Source organism: Eleginops maclovinus, chromosome 5, assembly GCF_036324505.1.
Source record: "Eleginops maclovinus isolate JMC-PN-2008 ecotype Puerto Natales chromosome 5, JC_Emac_rtc_rv5, whole genome shotgun sequence".
Lineage (NCBI taxonomy): Eukaryota > Metazoa > Chordata > Actinopteri > Perciformes > Eleginopidae > Eleginops > Eleginops maclovinus.
Genome location: NC_086353.1, coordinates 8862588 through 8883134, shown reverse-complemented (window position 1 = coordinate 8883134; position 20547 = coordinate 8862588). Strand labels below are relative to the sequence as shown.

General features: G+C 40.7%; 3 protein-coding genes across 5 annotated transcripts; 1 reads left to right on the top strand and 2 right to left on the bottom strand.

Moving 5' to 3' along the window:
• Nucleotides 1–387: 387 nt before the first annotated feature.
• LOC134864255 (cytochrome P450 3A40-like) lies at nucleotides 388–5732 on the bottom strand. Of its 2 annotated transcripts, XM_063883090.1 has the most exons (13): nucleotides 5539–5732; nucleotides 5357–5450; nucleotides 4784–4836; nucleotides 4274–4373; nucleotides 4064–4177; nucleotides 3512–3600; nucleotides 3253–3401; nucleotides 3015–3142; nucleotides 2856–2931; nucleotides 2611–2771; nucleotides 1889–2115; nucleotides 1446–1608; nucleotides 388–689 (listed from the first exon to the last, which is right to left on the bottom strand). In XM_063883090.1, the coding sequence occupies exons 1-13, from the start codon at nucleotides 5601–5603 to the stop codon at nucleotides 612–614; spliced, it is 1497 nt and encodes a 498-aa protein (XP_063739160.1). In that variant the 5' UTR covers nucleotides 5604–5732; the 3' UTR covers nucleotides 388–611. The 2 variants fall into 2 exon arrangements, with proteins under 2 accessions (XP_063739160.1, XP_063739159.1); XM_063883089.1 differs by having other exon boundaries at nucleotides 4064–4373.
• Nucleotides 5733–6169: 437 nt separating this feature from the next.
• On the top strand, nucleotides 6170–15106 carry LOC134864256 (cytochrome P450 3A30-like). Of its 2 annotated transcripts, XM_063883091.1 has the most exons (14): nucleotides 6170–6296; nucleotides 6459–6552; nucleotides 6672–6724; nucleotides 10266–10365; nucleotides 10663–10776; nucleotides 10912–11000; nucleotides 11661–11803; nucleotides 11900–12027; nucleotides 12480–12552; nucleotides 12644–12804; nucleotides 12920–12987; nucleotides 13371–13529; nucleotides 13790–13952; nucleotides 14065–15106. In XM_063883091.1, exons 1-14 carry the CDS (start codon nucleotides 6226–6228, stop codon nucleotides 14137–14139), a joined length of 1491 nt encoding a protein of 496 aa, XP_063739161.1. In that variant the 5' UTR covers nucleotides 6170–6225; the 3' UTR covers nucleotides 14140–15106. The 2 variants fall into 2 exon arrangements, with proteins under 2 accessions (XP_063739161.1, XP_063739162.1); XM_063883092.1 differs by having other exon boundaries at nucleotides 6191–6552; nucleotides 10241–10365.
• A 738-nt stretch (nucleotides 15107–15844) lies between these two features.
• gpank1 (G patch domain and ankyrin repeats 1) lies at nucleotides 15845–19331 on the bottom strand. Its single transcript, XM_063884779.1, has 4 exons — nucleotides 18247–19331; nucleotides 18023–18164; nucleotides 17863–17938; nucleotides 15845–16762 (listed from the first exon to the last, which is right to left on the bottom strand). Exons 1-4 carry the CDS (start codon nucleotides 18694–18696, stop codon nucleotides 16327–16329), a joined length of 1104 nt encoding a protein of 367 aa, XP_063740849.1. The 5' UTR covers nucleotides 18697–19331; the 3' UTR covers nucleotides 15845–16326.
• Between the last annotated feature and the right edge of the window lie 1216 nt (nucleotides 19332–20547).

Sequence of the window (20547 nt, the reverse complement as noted above, 5' to 3'; positions counted from 1 at the left end):
TCTATTTACCTTTTTATATTAGTCCTATATTTAACACAGGGTGGAAACAAAAACATGAACACCTGCAACATGTAATGAGACCTGTGCAATCAGCCTGCAACACGTATCATAAATCACCTCTGTTAGGTTATCAGAAAAGTGTTGATTTAGCTGTATGATTTGGCAATTACACATGGTGCTGTTGTTGGGGATCAAAGTATATTGTAAGATGTTTTTTGTATTTTTTTTCCACCTGTTGTCATCTCATACCTATAAAACATATTTATTTTAGGTATCAACATGTTACTCTCATGCTTCTGTTGTTCAGCCACATTTAGATTTATGAAGTCCCTGTAAATTGCATGCAGCTCTGACAGTGTAAATCACATTCAAGTATGACAGCGCATATGAGAAAAAAACAGTTTATTTTATCATTAAAACAGGCTTAACTCATTTTCCATTTATAACACAGTGTATTTTGAAATTAAAGCTTTGACAGAAAAAAAAGAACTGATATGACTGTAAACAAAACTGTACTTTTACCTTGATAAAATGTATGTGATTAAAATAGGTCAATATGCATAAAAGCTCAAATGATTAACCTTTATCTTCTTGTTTTTTCAGTTTAAGGGTTAAGAACGTGCTTCCAGCTTCAGTTTAATTGGACGTTTTGGCATCAGCAGACCCTGGATGTCCATCTCCAAGGGTATCTGGCAGGAATTTAAAAAGTTTGAAGTTTGGACAAAGTCAAACAGGAACAGACAGCTTATTACGTGCGTTATTTTAACAGAGCAAAAGCACAAACAGCAGTGATTGTCAACTGACGGACCGTGGCCACATCAGGCCGTCAAAGCTTTTCATCGAGCACACAGAATTGTTATTTATCAAAAGAAATGTATGCATAAAAACATTTCCCTGTTTTTTAGGATATCTAGCCTTTTCTTTCTTGGGATGTTATACGGCATCCAGTGAAACAATTAGGATGAAAATACTTTAATAAGAAATGAGTTCCCAACCGTTAATATTGTAAATGCATTAGACTTCCAGCTAGCTACTCAAGGATAAGTGAAACTAAATCCAATTCCTTTTATCATTTAAAGTTGCCTTCTCTGCATAGTTTCATGAGTTTAAGTTTATTTTCAATTTTGATATTCCATAACCCCTCCAGTTTTTTAAAAGGGTCTCTTCATGCTGTTACAGTTCAATAAGAAAATCATTAGTGTGTAAGAATATGAGAATATTATAACACTGTTTGCTTTTACTGACTCTTCGGCCCTGTCATGATGCACAGTGTCACCTGCACCTTTGTACAAAGTGTCCCTTTATTGTATTTTGATCTTTGAACGGACCTACACATACAAAACATATGATTAGCTATCCTGGGTGTTATATAACCCTTGCTTTCCAAATAAAACTAGCAATATAAAAAAGCAATAACAAGCAGTCTAAAGATAAAACAATCTCACCTCAGTCTCCTTACACACAGTGAAGTTGTACCGCTGCAGGATCTCCACCATAGCTAGTTTCATCATCACCAGAGCAAATCGCATCCCGATGCAGTTCCTGGGTCCTGCCCCGAAAGGCATGTACGTGTACGGATCAATATTCCCCTTGTTTTCCTTGCTGAACCTGGACACACACACACACACACACACACACACACACACACACACACACACACACACACACACACACACACACACACACACACACACACACACACACACACACACACACACACACACACACACACACACACACACACACACACACACACACACACACACACACACACACACACACACACACAATGTATCAATAACAGAAATAAGGCAATGACCTGCAGAGCTAAGGTCCTTCTTGTGGTTGTTTTGGTTAACCTGAACATAAAGATATATAGTATATTAACCTCTCAGGTTTGAACTCCTCTGGCTCAGGCCACAGACCAGGGTCCCTGTGAAGGGGCCATGTGGGTACCATCACTATCATATCTTTGGGAATCACAAGGCCATTTATCTCCACAGTCGCCTTGGCAACACGCTCTAGACGCGGGGCAATGGGGTACAATCGGAGAGACTCGTTGATGGCGCTGTCTAGATACTCCATCTCCATCAGAGCCTGGTACTCAACAGGACCCTACAAAAACACATAGACACACATATACATAAAACCGCCACTCAATTATGTTATATTGGAGCTACACGAACACTAGAGGCAAACAATGATTCCAATGATTTAATCGCCTCAGGCTCCATGATCAACCTGTCGGGGTTTTCTTTTTTCAATAACGATTGCCTCACTGCACATTATCCCTTTTTTTAAATAACACTGCTCTCCTTTATGAGGATGGGAACCATATCATATCCATATACCATAACCACCTTTTAGCACTTTAACACTGTAATGCTACTCTGGTTAAAGGAAATTGACTTCACCATACAGTAACAACCATTGCTAAAAGTTCAAGATCTGTTTACACCGCTGAGGAATCATCCCTTAACTCTGCACTTTTACTGGGTTTGTTCTCTTTTCAGTTTTAGCATAGTCACAGACAAGTTCAGCCAATGAAACAGTGTTACATTAATTATATTGAGATCCAAGTGCTATACCTCAAACCCACTTATACCACACCTTGTTAGGGAAGGTGGAGTCCACCTCCTCTTGCAGCTGTTTCATGACATGTGGGTTCCTCGCTAGATTGTAAGCCAAGAAACTGAGAGAGCTGCTACTTGTTTCGTAGCCGGCAAACAGAAAAATCATTGCTTGAGAGAGGATCTCATGATCGCTTAAACCTGGGGAGATAGCAAGGAGATATGATTCGGATTTGTTCAAAGTTGTGCTTTAATGAATGTACTGTATGGTGCTGTGTGTGTCACCTTTGTGCTCTTCCACTTTACTGGAATCTTGAGTTTTCTGGGAGTCAATCATCAGCTGAAGGAAATCCACTCGACTCTAAAAGAAGATATAATAAAAGCACTGATTACATTTTCGTTAACACTATAAACAAATATACACACATGAACAGACAGGCATACCTTTTGCTTGATTATCTCACGACCAGATTTGATCTTCTGCAGTGCAGCGTAAAAGAAATCAGTAACAGCGGTAGGGAAAAATGCAAAATTAAACTTCTCAAAAATAGGACCCATGAAGGGAAAAAAAGCTGTTCAAGGAAAAAGGAAAGACACTGGTTGAATTTGATATAAATATTCGACTGGTGAGGAACACTATTATGAATAGCTGCATTTTAAAGAAGCAACATTTATTCTGTACCAACAATGAGGAAAATAGGGTTGAAAAAATCAAACTGCAGCATCTGCTTGATGTTTGAGACAAAAGGGTCTGAGGGGTTGTTGAGTGAGTCAATGTCGACACTGAAGGCTGTGCTGGTTACTACATCCATACTGTAGGATCCAAAGAACCTAAGGAGCAAAGAAAAAACACCACAGATTACCTTATCCTTTCAGGCCTAAACAGACATTCATTGCAATGACTTTGTATGTAATGAATTTGTTGTATTTAGTGTCCTTACTCCTTCAGCTCTAAGGGCTCATCTTTGTCTGCCTTCTTCTTCATGCTGCTGATCAGGTTAGCAGAGTGACGCTTCATTATGCCAAACATCTGTGGTACAAACAGAGAAATATTAAACGTGCTAACTTAAAAACTGAAAAGAAGAACACACAACACAACACAAAGTTTTTACTGTTTTGGTTGAGTTTGGTTCACAACCTGGGGCCACTGACTAGAAAAGCATTTGCAGATTAAGTCTGAGGGGCCATGAGGTGATAAAGGGATAAAAAAGGGAAAACATTTCAGTTACACAACTATGCTTGTTTAAAAAAAAGTGTTCTTTCTCCTCTGTAGGCCTTAAAGAAATCACACAAACAATCCAAGGAGTAAAAACACTTTTCGGTTGAACTGATGATACGTCACATGCTTCATCTTTTGGGGCTTACAAGGGCAACAGGTTTGGTATCACAGCCCTCAGAATAATGTAACCAGGATATATTACAGACCTGGTTGAAATAAGTTAAGTTTAAGATGCAATAAAGGGAGAGGGGGGCAGATCAGGAGAGAGATGTACCTCCTTCAGTCTCCCTGAGGTGAAGGAGGGAGAGATGACGCTGCGGATCCTCCTCCACTGATCGTCCTCAGCGATGGACACAGCATCGTACAGCTCCCCGTTCAGACGGAAGTTCTGCAACAGAGTTGTAAGAGTTATACAAAACATGCCATAGATAAGAGGAGTTCGAGTAACACTATGACTTATCAAATGTGTTTTAGTTTGGCTTACTCTGCGATTGGTGAAGAGAGAGTAACACTCTTTTATCAGAACAGTTTTGATCATGGCAGGATCTGTGATGCACAGCACGGGCTGACGGCCATCAAATATGCTAAAAAATGACAAGAATTGAATAGAATATGAATAGATTAAAAAAAACTTCAAACACAAAAAGCATTTTTACATAGACACACAAAGGACAACAATCAGATACTGCAGGAATGAAAAACCTGAAATGATTCTTCACTTCTGCCTTTCTAGGTTCCATTGATTGGTTTTGAAGCAGGTTTTTGGTTTGATGTCCAAAATAAGTTCTGTTTTAACACAAGATGTTTTGCTTTTGCTTTTGACTTCAAAATTCATTATAGTAATGTTCATTTGTGGAGTTTATTTTGCTAAAAGGAAAAGTCCCATTTTGTTGATGGGTGGTGCTCCTGTAACTTCAATTTTGGCGTCCCAAAACAAGTCATCCCTGCAGCACCCTACATGCATTCAGATATACTAGCACACAGGCAGACTTACCCCCATATCTTTCCATATTTATTGAAGCAATTCTGGTCAAAGACAGTGAATCCCTGACAAAAGTAAAAACAGATTTAGCATTAAACACCTATCTTTAATATTCTCTCCACTTCAACATGTTGGAGATATCTGCAACATGAAAACAAATGTTAAAAAATATATAAATCATTAACATAAGTTGTGTTAATTCTGAGGAATATATCAACCAAAATATGTGGGACACAATATGCATGACGTTATCAGAGATCTAAACTCTACAACTGCATCAATGATACACATTCTAACCATGTGAAAGTCATAAATTCTCATAAATAACTATGGGATCTTTCCATTTTATCAGTAGGCAAAGTGTAAATATCATCAGGGCGTAACATACCAGCTTCACTCAGTATTATGCATCAACTTTTGAGAACGATTTACACATTAATGTTAGTAACTTTTTCATATAATCACTTTGAATGTTATTTTCCCCACTTGCTGGGTGCTCTACCACACTGCTGTGTACCCTGCTAAGCCTGTACACTCTGGTAGGAATCTATTGAGTATTGCTTTTGAAAAGTTCTTTTTACCAACCTTTTTATATGCCAACATGGTCCCAAAAAAAGGGATTGGCGTGGGACCAGGGACGCCCATTTTTTTAAATGTAGCAAATGGCCAGCAGACATACCTGGAAAACAAAATAACAGAAGAGAAGCTTTATCATAATATCAAACACACAGCACACATACCTAGGACAATTATTTCCAAACACTCACACAAGGGTCAGCGTGATGAAAGCCACCAGGAGGGTCCATGTCTCTGTCGAAAAATAAAAGCCCATCTCTGCTTTTTTTTCTCTTTTGTGTCAATGGCAGTACAAGCCCCACTAGAGCCCAAAATCACGGACCAAAGGCTTTTATGTCTTGCTGCACTTTAAGGTTGCGTGACCAAGGGGAAGTGTTTGAGAGCTGAACCAATGACAGACAGGCACTGTTATGTGAATGATTAACAGAAAGAAACTAAACACCATTACTAAATAACCAGGTCTTATTATCTATATAACTTCTGATTGTATTTAAATGTTCCAGAAATACAAGAGGTTAAAGAATTAGTAAAATAGTCAGAATTTCTTCTTGCCTCACCCTAAGTTTCCTGGTATAATTGGACCAAAATGGAAATACAACCAAGTCATTAAATACATTATTTCCAATATGTATATAAAGGAACCTACTGTGACATGTGTATGACAGTCAAATTACTTTATTTATACATATGCGTTTGCAATCTGATAACACAAAGACGAGTCCAGGCATAAATTCAGGTGTGTGGGTGATAGTTTAGCACTGTCGTTGCATAAGAGAGGAAGCAGCAAAACCTCTTATGCAACACAGTAAAGAGACGCCACGCCTTCAAACATGTAGTAAGTCAGAGTTCAGTACAACTTAGCAGAGCTAGACAGAGCCATGGGCTACCTTCCTTTCTTCTCTTTAGAAACATGGATTCTACTGATCACATGTTTCTGCTTATTAGTTGTGTAAGGATCAGAGATTTATTTTAACTAAGGAAGATTATTCGTATTACATGTGACAGAAATCGCCTTAAGGAACGCACCAAATTACCAAAGTTAAAGGTAAAGTCTTCGACTGACAGTATGTGACTTTAAATACTCGTTGTATTGGGTTTCTGTTCGATACAGGTATGGCAAGTGGACTCATGGCATATTTGAGAGATTGGGGATCCCAGGTCCAAAGCCGTACATGTACTGGGGCACAGTTGGCAGGCATCACCCTGTAAGTAAATATTTAATAACTATTTATTTATTCTAATTTCTTTCAACGGACAGTAATGTCGTTTGTGATAAGGGATGAATAAACTTAAACTAAAATGTTTAAAAAATGTCTGTTACCAGGTTTACTACAAGGATGACATTGAGTGTGCAAAGAAGTATGGAAAAATATGGGGGTGAGTCCATAAAGCACATTTTTGTTAATTGCTTGTCAGTTTTTAAAGTTCATTGCAAATAACATTTTTGGTGGTTTACAAAAAGGAAAAATAAATAAATGATTGACAGAGGATTAAAGATAACAAACTAAGGTTATAAATTATATTAAATGCAGAATTTAAAAAAGGGGTGTCTGTTGGGGTGTGAAATTGATTAAGAATTCAGTATGACACGAATCATTGACCTGTCCGAGAACCAGCACCTTATCGTGGTGGAGAGGTTTGTGTGCCCCGATGAACCTGGGGGCTGTGTTGTCTGGAACCCTGTGTTCCTGGTAGGGTCTCCCATTGCAAATTGGTCTCAGATAAGGGGCCAGGCTAAGATTGGTTCAAAAGACCTCGATACAAACACACATGAAAGCAAGGATACCCGGCCCGGAGGAAGCCCGGGGTCCCCTTCTGGAGCCAGGCTCAGAAGGAGGACTCGTCAGCGAGCGTCTGGTGGCCGGGCTTGCCCTGGAGCCCGGCCGGGCACAGCCCGAAAAAGCAACGAGGGCAACACCTCCGCTTCCCCGTCCCGCGGGCCCACGCCCACCACCTACAGGAAACAGCGATGGGGTCGGGTGCGCTGCCAGAAGGGCGGCAGTGAAAGCAGAGGGTCTCGACGGACCAGACTAGGGCGGCAGAAGCTGGCTTTGGGGACGTGGAATGTCACCTCTCTGGGGGGGGGGGAAGGAGCCGGAGCTTGTGCTGGAGGTGGAGCGTTACCAGTTAGATCTGGTGGGGCTCACCTTTATGCACAGCGTCGACTCTGGAACATTACTTCTGGATAAGGGTTGGACTCTATTCTTCTCCGGAGTTGCCGAAGGTGTGAGGCGCCGAGCGGGTGTGGGGATACTCACAAGCCCCCGGTTGAGTGCCGCTTTGTTGGAGTTTACCCCAGTGGAAGAGAGGGTCGCCTCCCTACGCCTGCGGGTCATGGGGGGGAAAACTCTGAATGTTGTGTGCTTATGCACCAAACAGCAGTTCAGAGTATTCGGCTTTCTTGGAGACCCTGAAAGAATTCCTGTATGGGGCTCCTGAAAGGGACTCCTTAGTCTTGCTGGGAGACTTCAACGCACACATGGGCAATGAAGGAGAAACTTGGAGGGGCATGATTGGGAGGGGCCCCCCTGATCTGAACCGGAGTGGTGGTTTGTTACTGGACTTCTGTGCTAGTCACAGATTGGCCATAATAAACACCATGAGGTATGCTCATAAGTGTACGTGGTACCAGAGCACCCTAGGCAGAAGGTCCATGATCGATTTTGTTATGGTATCGTCGGACCTGAGGCCGCATGTTTTGGACACTCGGGTGAAGAGAGGGGCGGAGTTGTCAACTGATCACCATCTGGTGGTGAGTTGGGTCGAGTGGCAGCTCCAACTCCGCCCTCTATGTTAGAGGCGGAGTTGGAGTATGAAGGGGGATCAATTCCAATCTCACGGGGGGAAGTCACTGAGGTAGTTAAACAGCTCCACAGTGGCAAAGCCCCGGGGGTGGATGAGATCCGCCCAGAAAGGCTCTGGGTTTTGAGGGACTGTCATGGTTGACACGTCTCATCAACATTGCGTGGAAGTCGGAAACAGTACCAAAGGAGTGGCAGACCAGGGTGGTGCTTCCTCTTTTTAAAAAGGGGGATCAGAGGGTGTGTGCCAATTACAGAGGCATCACATTACTCAGCCTCCTTGGGAAAGTTTACTCTAAGGTGCTGGAAAGGAGGGTTCGGCCGATTGTCGAACCTCAGATTGAAGAGGAACAATGCGGCTTTCGTCCTGGTCGTGGAACGACGGACCAGCTTTTTACTCTCGCAAGGATCCTGGAGGGGGCCTGGGAGTACGCTCATCCGGTCTACATGTGCTTTGTGGATTTGGAGAAGGCGTATGACCGGGTTCCCTGGGAGATGGTGTGGGAGATGGTGGGAGGTGCTGCGGGAGTATGGGGTGAGGGGGTCTCTACTCAGGGCCATCCAATCTCTGTACTCTCAAAGCGAGAGCTGTGTCCGGGTCCTCGGTAGCATGTCGAACCGATTTCCGGTGAGGGTTGGCCTCAGCCAGGGCTGCGCTTTGTCACCAATCTTGTTTGTGATATTCATGGACAGGATTTCGAGGCATAGTCGTGGGGGAGGGGGTCTGCAGTTCAGTGGGCTAAGGATTGCACCTCTGCTTTTTGCAGATGATGTGGTCCTAATGGCTTCATCGGTCTGTGACCTTCAGCACTCACTGGATATGTTCGCGGCCGACTGTGAAGCGGCTGGGATGAGGATCAGCACCTCCAAATCTGAGGCCATGGTTCTCAGCAGAAAACCGATGGACTGTCCACTCCAGGTACGGAATGAAGCCTTACCCCAAGTGAAGGAGTTTAAGTATGTCTGGGTCTTGATCTCGAGTAAGGGAACAATGGAGCGTGAGATGGGCAGGAGAATCGGAGCAGCGGGAGCGGTACTGCAGTCGCTTTACCGCACCGTTGTGACGAAAAGAGAGCTGAGCCAGAAGGCAAAGCTCTCCGTCTATCGGGCCGTCTTCGTTCCTACCCTCGGTTATGGTCATGAAGGATGGGTCATGACCGAAAGAACGAGATCGCGGATACATGCGGCCGAAATGGGATTTCTCCGCAGGGTGGCTGGCATCTCCCTTAGGGATAAGGTGAGAGGTTCAGTCATCCGGGAGGGACTCGGAGTAGGACCACTGCTCCTTCGCGTTGAAAGGAGCCAGTTGAGGTGGTTCGGGCACCTAGTGAGGATGCCACCTGGGCGCCTCCCTAGGGAGGTGTTCCAGGCACGTCCAGCTGGGAAGAGACCGAGGGGTAGACCTAGGACCAGGTGGAGGGATTATATCTCTCCGCTGGCCTGGGAGCGTCTTGGAATCCCCCATTCAGAGCTGGTTGATGTGGCCAGGGAAAAAAAAGTTTGGGGCTCTCTGCTGGAGCTGTTACCTCCGCGACCCTGGCGGAAAAGCGGGAGAAGATGGATGGATGGATGGACGATTCATTGATGGGGTGTGTCCAAAACTAACGACATTAACGCTTGGTCTGCAAAGTTCATTTAGTTTAAAGTAATCCAGGAAAGGATCCATTTTCTTAAATGTGTCAGCAGAGCCATGATCAAGGAACCTGAGTTTCTTTAGTTTGTTAAATGCTGTATCTCTCGACTACAACATTGAATTCCAAGGCTGTGGGTTTTTCCTGTTAATTAGATCTGACCTGCATCCTTATAACATAAAAAAAGGTTGAGATTGTGTGATCAGCTCCTCATACAGAACTACTATTAATTGTGACACAAAATATAGCAATACAAGATTTAGATTACCTGCCCAAAAAACATGAAATAGATTTCCAGTAGAAGTGTTACTTAAGAAACAGCAAGAACATTTGTGCCAGTGAAGCAGGAGTCTATAAACTCAACTAAGTCTAACACCAAGCTACTCATACAAATTTATTGTTATGTGACAACCATTGACAGCTGACAGACTCTTTAACCTACACGTGGTTGCTTGTGTCAGGTTGTGTATTTGTTTAAATGTCTAGATCATATGAGTTCAGGAAGCCCATGCTGACAGTGATGGACCCCAACATGGTGAAAGCCATAATTGTGAAGGAGTGCCTCACCTACTTCACCAACCGCCGGGTGAGGACATACATAATACTGAATAGAACATTTAAAAGGAGTGCTGGACAGGATGTAAACAACAAATTAATTGAACAAATGTATTTGTGTTGATTGACTACAGAGTATCGTTCAAAGTATATGGATCTCTTACATGAAAAAGATTACTGAGGATAAATCAAACAAGTTCATCTCCTGGAGCACCTCTCTATAGGGGAACAGATTTCTTAATTTGACAAATTAATAATAGATATATCTCCAGGGTGTCCTCAGAAAATAAAAAGGATTGTTGTGGTGTGTGTTTATTACAAACCTCAGAACTTGCGCCTGAATGGGGATCTTTATGACGCCGTGAGTATTGTTGAGAATGATGAATGGAGACGGATTCGTAACATCCTCACTCCTTCTTTCACCTCTGGCCATATAAAAGAGGTAAGATTTGTGGATCTTCACAAGTTGCAAAAGTCAGATTCTGGATGGTTAAATATGGAGGATGTCTACATAGTACCAATTAATTTCAATATTACACTAACTTTACTGCCTTTTTTAAACTTTCCTTTGAATCAGATGTTTAGCCTCATGAAACATCATTCCAGCAAACTCACAACCACCCTGCAGTCCAAGGCGGGCAATAATGAAGTTATAACAATAAAAGCGTGAGTAATGCTGATCTTTTAATGGTTACATTTGACATCATGGTCAGGTGAGTACCAAAGTTGTTGTGTATTGTTGAGCTAGGTGTTGTCTCCCTCTGTTTCCAGTCTTTGTGCCAAGCTAAGACTGTCTCGCGTTACATTTACTATGCAGTCAGGTTCAAAGTATCAATCTTTATCCTTTTGGTATTTGGTCTCTCTTAGTTCCCCTGAAATTTTTTCCCAAATGGCATGAAAACAAACCTATAGAGCAGCTCGTTGAAGCAAAAAATAAAAACGTATCCTTAGAGGTTGTCTATAGTAAACCAGATCTAATAATCTGATTGATGGCAAATATGCTCTCTAAATCCTCTAAGTTATTCCTATATAATATTTGCAGCACCAGGCAGCAATAAATGTACATAAATTCAATGAGATTTGCAAATTTGAAACTTAAACTATGAGAGACTATCAAAGACTTCCCAAAATGTCATTTTTTTCTGATGGGTTTAATATTGCCTTTTCCTATTTCAGGACTTTTGATCAAAAAAATAATGTTGAAAAGATGCACTCACATTTATTTGCAGTATCCATAACTATAGACTGGAGCAAATGGTACATTATTGTCACTGTGGAAACTGGTTTTAACCAATACTCAAATATATCATTATTTGTGTGTTGCAGCTTCTTTGGAGCCTACAGTATGGATGTGATGGCGAGCTGTGCATTCAGTGTGGATGTGGACTCAATAAACAACCCCTCTAATACCCTAATTACACACGTCTCAAAGCTTTTTAGATTCAACCTGCTTCTTTTCATATTCCAAGGTAGCTCACTGCTTTCAATGACTCCTTTTATTTCTTTTTGTTGATGTAAACAGTTATGTTTGTGATCATAATAACCAACCCTCTTTCTCTTCTCAGGGTTTTTCCCTGTTTTTCTTCCTCTCTTGGAGCTGCTTGGCGTCTCCTTGTTTCCAAAGTCTTCTACTGAATTCTTCAATACTCTTCTTGGGAAGGTCAGAGCAGAGCGCGACAGGAGCTCGCACCAGGTTGGGACAACATTATAGAAAAACTCCATTTTCTTTTTCTTTTTTCTTTTCTAGAGCTTTTAATCATATTACAATAATCATCTGATCACCGACATTAATTGAGTTGACAGCCAACAACCATTCCTCAATCAATGGCCTTCTTGTCAATTTCACTAATGTGTTTCACTTAAGGTGCCTAAAATGTAAACATCTTTATGGTTATTACAACTGGGTGGACTCTGTTGACTAATATCATTCCTGTGATGTGATCAAATCCAATTAAATAAATACTTGAGAGATCCCAGTAATACACTACATCTACAGTACACAAATCTTTGACTCAAGATATTCCAACAATAAAAAATGTGCGAAACCAAATCTCTGGATTGCCATGGTACGCTTTGCTGTCATACAACATACTATCAAACACATGATAGCAGAACATGCATGCTTTTTATCTTTCTTGTTTTCAGAATGCAGATATGCTTCAACATATGATCAACTCCCAGACTACCAGTGAAGCCAAGAAAGAGAAGCATAACAAAGGTATCGCATTTACGCGCCTGTATTCACAATAAAGATTTTGAGGCCTCTGTTTCTCTTCATCCCTCTGCATCCATCTTGTCCACCCTGACAGGTCTCACTGATCATGAAATTGTTTCTCAAGCCACAATGTTTATGTTTGCTGGTTACGAGACAAGTGCCCTAACTTTGGTTTCCGTTGCCTACAATTTGGCAAGATATCCTGAAGTCATGAAACGCCTGCAAGAGGAGATAGATTCCACTTTCCCTAAAAAGGTAGGGCAGAGGGTTCTGGTACAGCAGTCATTCTCTGCACTTCATGAAATTGATTAAATTTAAGTTTACAAAATCTGAATTTTGTTTAGTCAAACCATGATTTGTATCTCTGCAGGGTTCTGTCCAATATGAAGAGCTGATGCAGATGGAGTACCTGGACAGTGTCGTCAATGAGTGTCTGAGGTAAAGTGCTTTTTCTTGTTCTAGTTGATCCCAACATGTGAAGCAAAAGACTTAAGTTAACATGCTAATGGTTAGCAAGTAATGTTTACCACCGTTGTTGTAGCATGCTAATATTTGCTAATGATCCCTGAAAATGAACAATAGCTGAGATGGTACTGTAACACAAGTGGCTAATATAGATTCCTCCATTTTAGTATTAGACAAGTAATTTGGAACCATCTTGCTCGATTGACTTGCTACCTTGCCATAGAAACAACAGCAAAAATCCCAAATTCTAGAGCAAACTAAATGCTGTGTATAAAGAATTGACATTTGGTAGGGGTTTGTAGATTTTCCAAATATTTAACACTGGAAAAAGACAGTCAGTATTTTTTGGCCAATAGGCTCTACCCTCCAGCCGGACGTCTTGAACGAATTGCCAAAGAAACTGTAAAGATCAGTGGCATCACAATCCCAAAGGACATGCTCGTTATGATCCCAGTCTACGCTCTGCACCACGACCCCGAGCTGTGGCCAGAGCCCGAGGAGTTTAGACCAGACAGGTAGTCCTGTACTGTAAATGTGTTGATGTCTTTCTCAATGATATTATTTTATGTATATATATATATTTTTTTTCAACTACCTGTGAGCTAATTTATTCTAGAGTAATTTCATAAAGGGCATGACTTAATATAAATACTTTACATTCATTCATGATTTAATCATTTGTACAGCCCTGTGCAACATAATACTCTGTTATGTTTTCATGTATTAAAGTGTGCTAAAGGTACAGTTTATTTTCTTTGTTGCTTTCTTTTTCAAGATTCAGTAAACAGAACAAGCAGAGCATCAACCCGTACACCTACCTGCCATTTGGTCTCGGGCCGAGGAACTGCATAGGGATGCGCTTTGCTCTGGTGATGATTAAACTGGCGTTGGTGGAAGTTCTGCAGAACTACAGCTTCTCCGTCTGCGAGGAGACTGAGGTGGTTATTTTTAAATGACATACCCACTATATGATTGCTCAATACACTTGACAAGTTAGATTTGCATTCAGAGAGCGCACATGTCTCTAATTAGTGTATTTGTATTTCATAGATCCCTTTGATTATGGACCCTGAGGGCCTGGTTGGACCTCTGAAACCGATCAAGCTAAAGCTGGTGACACGTTAAATCGCCTCAGGAAATGCGGACAACTACGAGAGCTGAACTAACCTCTACATGTAAAATTTAGTAAATAAAGATGCTGCTTAAAGTTTATGAAGTTTGTTCAGAAGTTCATAATCTGATCGGACATTGTCAGTCAATGACTTTAATAATTGAAGATGTTCGTAGTTAATGGAAATGTTTGACAGGAAAAATCTGTATTGTTGGAACAATTAATAACTGTTGGTGTCATAATTTAAATTTTCAACCAAATTTGACAAAAAAATAAACAAGTGAACTCATAACTAAAGTCTAAATGTCTGAAAATGACTAATGTCATGAGAGCATAATGACATCTTTAACATGGATTTATCTTGTGTTCTCTTATTGTTCAAATGATCAAACTTCATGCAGCTTATTCAATAAAAAGTTAACTGATGGTACTTTTGGAGGCTTCATTGTGTTTTGGGCTCATCTCTGGATAGATATAGTGGCTAATACTTTGTGAATCTTGATGTTACATTTTGTTTTATCAACAGTGTATCCCAAGTCTAACAAACTCGTCTCTACTGTCACACATTCAATTTTGATTTGCATGTCCGTGAAATTTTGGGGGAAGCCACATCAGTCCAAGTCTTTAAAATGCAAAGTTAAAAAAAGAGGTATCAGTATAAAGTATCCGAACAACACACAAAGTAAAATTCCTAAAAATACAAAAACATCTGGTGCAATACATCGCAATATCCAGTATATACTCTTATTAAAGTCAGTTCACCTACCATAGAGTACACGAGTCATCACCTCACCTTTCTGACGACTCAGTGGTCCTTTGTTGTTCAGTCAGTTCATTCCCCGATAACGTTTTTTTGTTGGGGGGGATCTTTCCTTATCCGAAGCAAAGTTTGTTGAAGGACCAATGGTTTTGTTAACAATACAGATACAGATTGTAATTTGTGATATTGGGCAATAAAAATGTAATTCAGTTGTTGTATTATATGGTTTGTGTAATATTCTATTGTTGGGGTTTGGGGAGTGTTTTGTAGCTCTGGTGACCCCCACTGCTCATTCCCCTCTGGCTTGAATTGTGTCTATTTAAATAAAGATTTCAAAACATGTTCAACCCTCACACATAAAATGAGACAGGAGTGCAGCTTCTGATAAAATCCACAGATAGTGTTACTTGGTCAAATGTGACATGTCGATACTGCAGATAAACACACTCATTTGCCCGGCCAGTCACATGATCAAAGTTGCAGGTGAGGTAAATTGGGTGAGAAGGTACCATGAGCTCCTACTAAGGGAGAGTGCACTGTTTGTTTGCTTTGCATGGCCATATAAAGGACAAACCTTTACACCATTACTGCTGCCGCCCAAGAGATAACTAGATACAACTGAAAATACCTGAACTAAATATGTAAACTTTAGATAATACTATATTAGAGACTCCATGAAAGGATACATTAATGACTTTTAATTGGATGAAGCCTTAACCTTCTAAGATTGAGGAAACCTTACCCATGAGCGAACACGACTACCAACCTACAACTTAAACTATTTATTTGTGAATAGAGATGGACACATTTTGCTACAGTTTAAAGTTACATTTTTATTGTTAATGTCTTGTAGGTGTATGTCTGTTCTACACGTTTAAGGTGTTAATTCATCTATCTGAGCAGGTATGTTAGGGGGAGCCAAATCTCAAAGGGTAAATTAGAGGAAAATAAGATAGCTCTTTCATATTAAGAACATTTATTTTCCTGGATAATGAACCATAATGAGTGGATGTATATTAAATAAATGAAGGCCTTATGAAACAGTCTTAATGGTTTACAATGAGTAAACACCACTGAGGTCAAACGGAATAAAACACAATCATAAAGATAAATCAAAGCCATATTTGGTCGTTGCACAACAGCAGCAAGACTGACCATATAAGGAAACAGGTCTGAGGTAGAGTCGAAGTGGGAAAACATCTCCCTGCACCTTTACAAACACCTCCACTGTGATTACGTACGCCACTGCATCCACTCTTCATGCGTTCACTCACACAAACTCACTTTTCTTCCATGTCAAAGTTCCAGCATCCTGCAGAGGCTACAGAGCTGCTGCAGCTTATAAACCCCCCTGTTGATAACAGATTGGTGTACTGTTTGAGAGATACTTTTAGATGCGTCTGGAAGAGAGAACTTTTACAAAAGTCACTTTGAGCAGGTTTCAAAGATAAAAAGAGGCACGGAAATCTCTTTCCCAGATCTTGTCTCTCTGTTCTTTTCTCCTACTCTCTTCCTTCCTCTTTCCTTTGCCGTCCTCTTTCTCCTTGGGTGGTCGTTTCACTGCGGCAGAGTCCCTGGGTTGGAAGTGAGTCACTTTGGCTTTTTTCATGTGTCCATATCCCAGGCCTTCCTGGTCTCTCTTCAGCACTGTTGGCACTGGTTGATTCGGCCCCTCTCCCTCCGGCCCCAGCCCTGTCCCTGGTTTCCAGCCGCAGCGAACCATCATCTTGTAGCTGTTGCTGGAGGGGGGGAGGCAGTAGTAGGGTGTGGGGGGAGCACGCCGCAGACTGAACAGATGAAGAGTGGAGGAGAGATGTGACGACAGGCTGCTGCTGTACTCGCTACAACACACACCGCACCACTGAGGCTGGGACGTACTGGGGACAAACAGAGGAGGAGACAATGAGAGGGAAAATATTAAAGAAACGGATTCACTATTTTGACTTATGTCTCAAAACAATAGCCAGGTGTCTATATGTGTATTAAAGAGATAGTTTGTATTTTTTGAAGTAGGGTTAGTGAAGGAAAAGTAAGTGCCTAACCTACAGTATATGGCTGGCAGCACAGAAACAGAAAGGAGTAGCAGCAAAGAAATGAAATTATTTAACCACCTAAAAAAATGTACATCAGGTTAAGTAGACTATATTTTTTAGAATAATCTCAAATGAATACCTTGCCGTCAGACAGCCCTTTCTGATCAGGAAGTGAAGCCTGGTATCTATGCTCTCTTCAAAGCCACCAGACTCCATGGACAAAAACAGCCATTTTAACCACTGTATGGATTGGCTAGATTTCTTATGTTTAATGTGTTACTTTGGTGAATCCTACCTTACCTTACCAAAAGTTGCACATATTGTACAATATCATTATGGTATAGTTTGTTGATAGTTATAAGTACTCACTAAAACTGACACATATGAAGATAATATGTGATATAAACTGAGCAAAGAAGTATGTAGCATGCTTTTGGGACACAGCTTGTGACTTTTATTCTCATCATAGCTCCACCCAACCTGAGCAGTGATTGTATAAATCTGAATAAGTGGAAATAACAGTGCATTGTGTGCAAGGCCTTTAATGATGTTAAAGTGATTTATTGTATATTTGACTGCTTTGTGAAACTGGTTTTCTTGAAACATGCTTCTATTCTAAGTGTTCAAAGGCCAACTCCTGACTTCAACCTTTCATATATGTCAGCTGATAAGTAAGTGTATTTATCAACTCTAAAATGTCCAACTCAGTACAAATCTTGGTCACAGTTCTTAAAGATTCCATTTAAAGAAACATTGCATGTTTACTGGTGACTTCTCTTGAAATGCAAAACGTGTATAATATCATGAACAAGGTAAAATGTAGGTCATTCAAAAAATCTGGCACAGGCCCAAAGCTGCCCTGGTTCAGGCTTGGGTTGGGCTCACATATGTTGGTTCATGTGGGGTAACAGCTCTAATAGAGCCACAACATTCAGTGTGCTAACCTGCTCTCAGATTGTGTGTCTCTCTGTGCACTTGTCCCATAGCTCTCCAACTCCTCCAATAACTCATTGTGGCCCGCTGAGGACAAAACAGAAAATGAATGAGTTCCACTTAATTGTACAAACAAACACATTTAGAGATGTTATTAATGCGTGGTTATACCTTCCAGCGCCAGGTCTTTGGCATCCTTGCCTTGTGTATCAACCACTCCGACCCAGGCTGCTCCGTGTTGCAGCAGCAGCCGCACCGCTGCTCTTTGTCCTGACCAGCTTGCACACATCATTGCCGTCCAAAAGTAAGTATCCTGGAGGGAAAACAATCAGGACTTAAAACACAAAAATGTGTCCAAAAATGAAAACACACCAAGCAGTGAGTCAGTACTGTACCTGGAAGTTGATGTCGACACCCTTTGAGAGCAGGTCTTTCAGGCCAGAGATGTCACCATCATTGGCACAGCGCAGAAACCTGAGCCCCAGGAGCTCCATGGTGCTTTCTGAGATGATTGTGTCTCTTCTTGTGCTGCCTTCACGTTCACTACTCGTCCCTCTCTGAACTACAAAGTCTGTTTGAGCCTGCTGCATCTCTGCGGCCCTGGCTCTCCTCCTCTCTCTTCTATTGGGCTCTCTGTCCCTCTGATGCTCTCGGCCATTATCACCCTTGCTAGTTGCTCTCCTCCTTGATTTGTCTTGCCCTTGACTATCTTTCATTACATTTTCGTAAAATTGTCTGACCTCTTCCCCACTAAGGGCACAGTTTGTTATAGAGCTGGATTGTTCTACTGTGTCAATGCTGAAAAGATCTTGGCCGCTGGCAGGATTAAAGCCTAAAGCAGCCATAATGAGAGAGTTTAGAGTCAGGTTTAAAGTTCAACCAGTTATTGAAGTTGTTTAACTGAAAGTTAGTCTGAGCAATAAACTGCTATTTTTAAACAATTCTGAAGCAACAGCAGCATACTGATACGGAAGTAATGATTCTCTTACACTGCTTCACACTGAGTCTGGTATGACATTAAGGACTGTAGCTAGTAAGCTAGCAAGCTAACGTAGGTATGTTTATATTTTACAGGGCAAGTAGTAATCCGTTGGGTTAATCCTGAAATCTACCTCACACATGTGATTTACCATAAATTACAGTGCGTCAATGTATCTCTCTTAAAATGAAGGGGTTGTTAACCAGCCTTTATTAGCATTAGCAAAGAGGTTAGCTTAGCTTCAGCAGTATATTTAGATCCACAAAGCTTTAGAACTTAAGACGACATAAGGCACATGATTCGGTACCATAACCCAAAGTTACCTTGCTTTAAAATTATTATCCAGACGACGTAAACCACAGAAGTGACTTATTTATTTTGCAATACGAAGCTACCTTAAGCTAACGCTATCTTCCGGTCTCTGTTTGTAAACAGAACATTGGCATTAGCTGCAGGACTAACGGTCAGTGCTGCCCCCTGTTGGACCGGATGCTACACTTCTCTGTGGGATTTCAAAAGTAACAATCCCATTTGAAATACTTTGTCAAAAATCCTGCATTTTATAAACTACTTTAGTTGAATTATATAGCATTCTACTACCAATAAATGGAGTACAAAATGTAAAAGCAGTCACTGAATGGCATATTTGAGGTCACGTTTCTCTTTGACAAGTTGCAATTGTATCCTTATGAGAAAATGTTATCCTAAAATAACCCAGAGGATTTCACAACTCTTACTTGAACCCATCATCAGACACTAAACTGAAACACCTGTGTCGGTGTGCATGGCATGTAGTGTAGGCTACGTGTAAGAAGGTAACCATACCTTTGAAATTAATGCAGAGCAGTTAAAATGTGATACTTGAAATGTAGTGAAGAAAGGAGGAAGTTGCATAGATTGGAAATAATAAAGTAAATTACAAAAACATCATCCTTTTTCATGATGCCTGTGCTACCCAAAATAATATGTTTTAGACTGTTTAAGATTTGTTTGTTGCATGTATATTTCTGATTTACTGTTGTAATTCTTACACATGTTGTGTATTTCCCCGTATAGTAAGACAATTATTAATGAAATCATTTTTTTATGAATGATTAGAATAAATATTTGGTACTGTATTTGTGATCTGTGTAGGATGATATATGTCTCTTGTGTCTTTTTATCTATTTTTACATACAAGCAGCACCCTCATGTGGACGCCTGTTTTCAATTATTTGTTCTGGCAGTTACTGCTTTTTTATTTTATCCTTTTATCAGATATGTATCAGCTTGTTTGAAGTTGCTAAATAAGTACTGGAAAATTATACACAGATGGTAAAAAAATGTCACAATTTGTACAGATCCTTAAAAGATCTGTCATGGCTGAATACTACATAAATATGATATATTCATGAGCATGTCAGCATAAAAACACACGTTGAGAAATAAGATGTGATTTAAATATACTCAACACGGACGTAGCTGTCAGTTACAGACACCGATTAACAGGGTCGGTAAACTTTAGTTAAGTTTTAGAATTTAAAGGACTTTCTTAGGAGCTATTTTCCGCTACCCAGAACTGCTTGAGGTTTATGCAAGAGGTATTATGGTTTACTGAAAAATAGATGTAACCAATGGTTTTGAGATGTTACAATGCAGTGTCTGTAAAAACAATTTCTAAAATCAGTTTTTGAATGATTGATTTAAGAAATTCATTACCAGTTAGTGCTTTATTTTT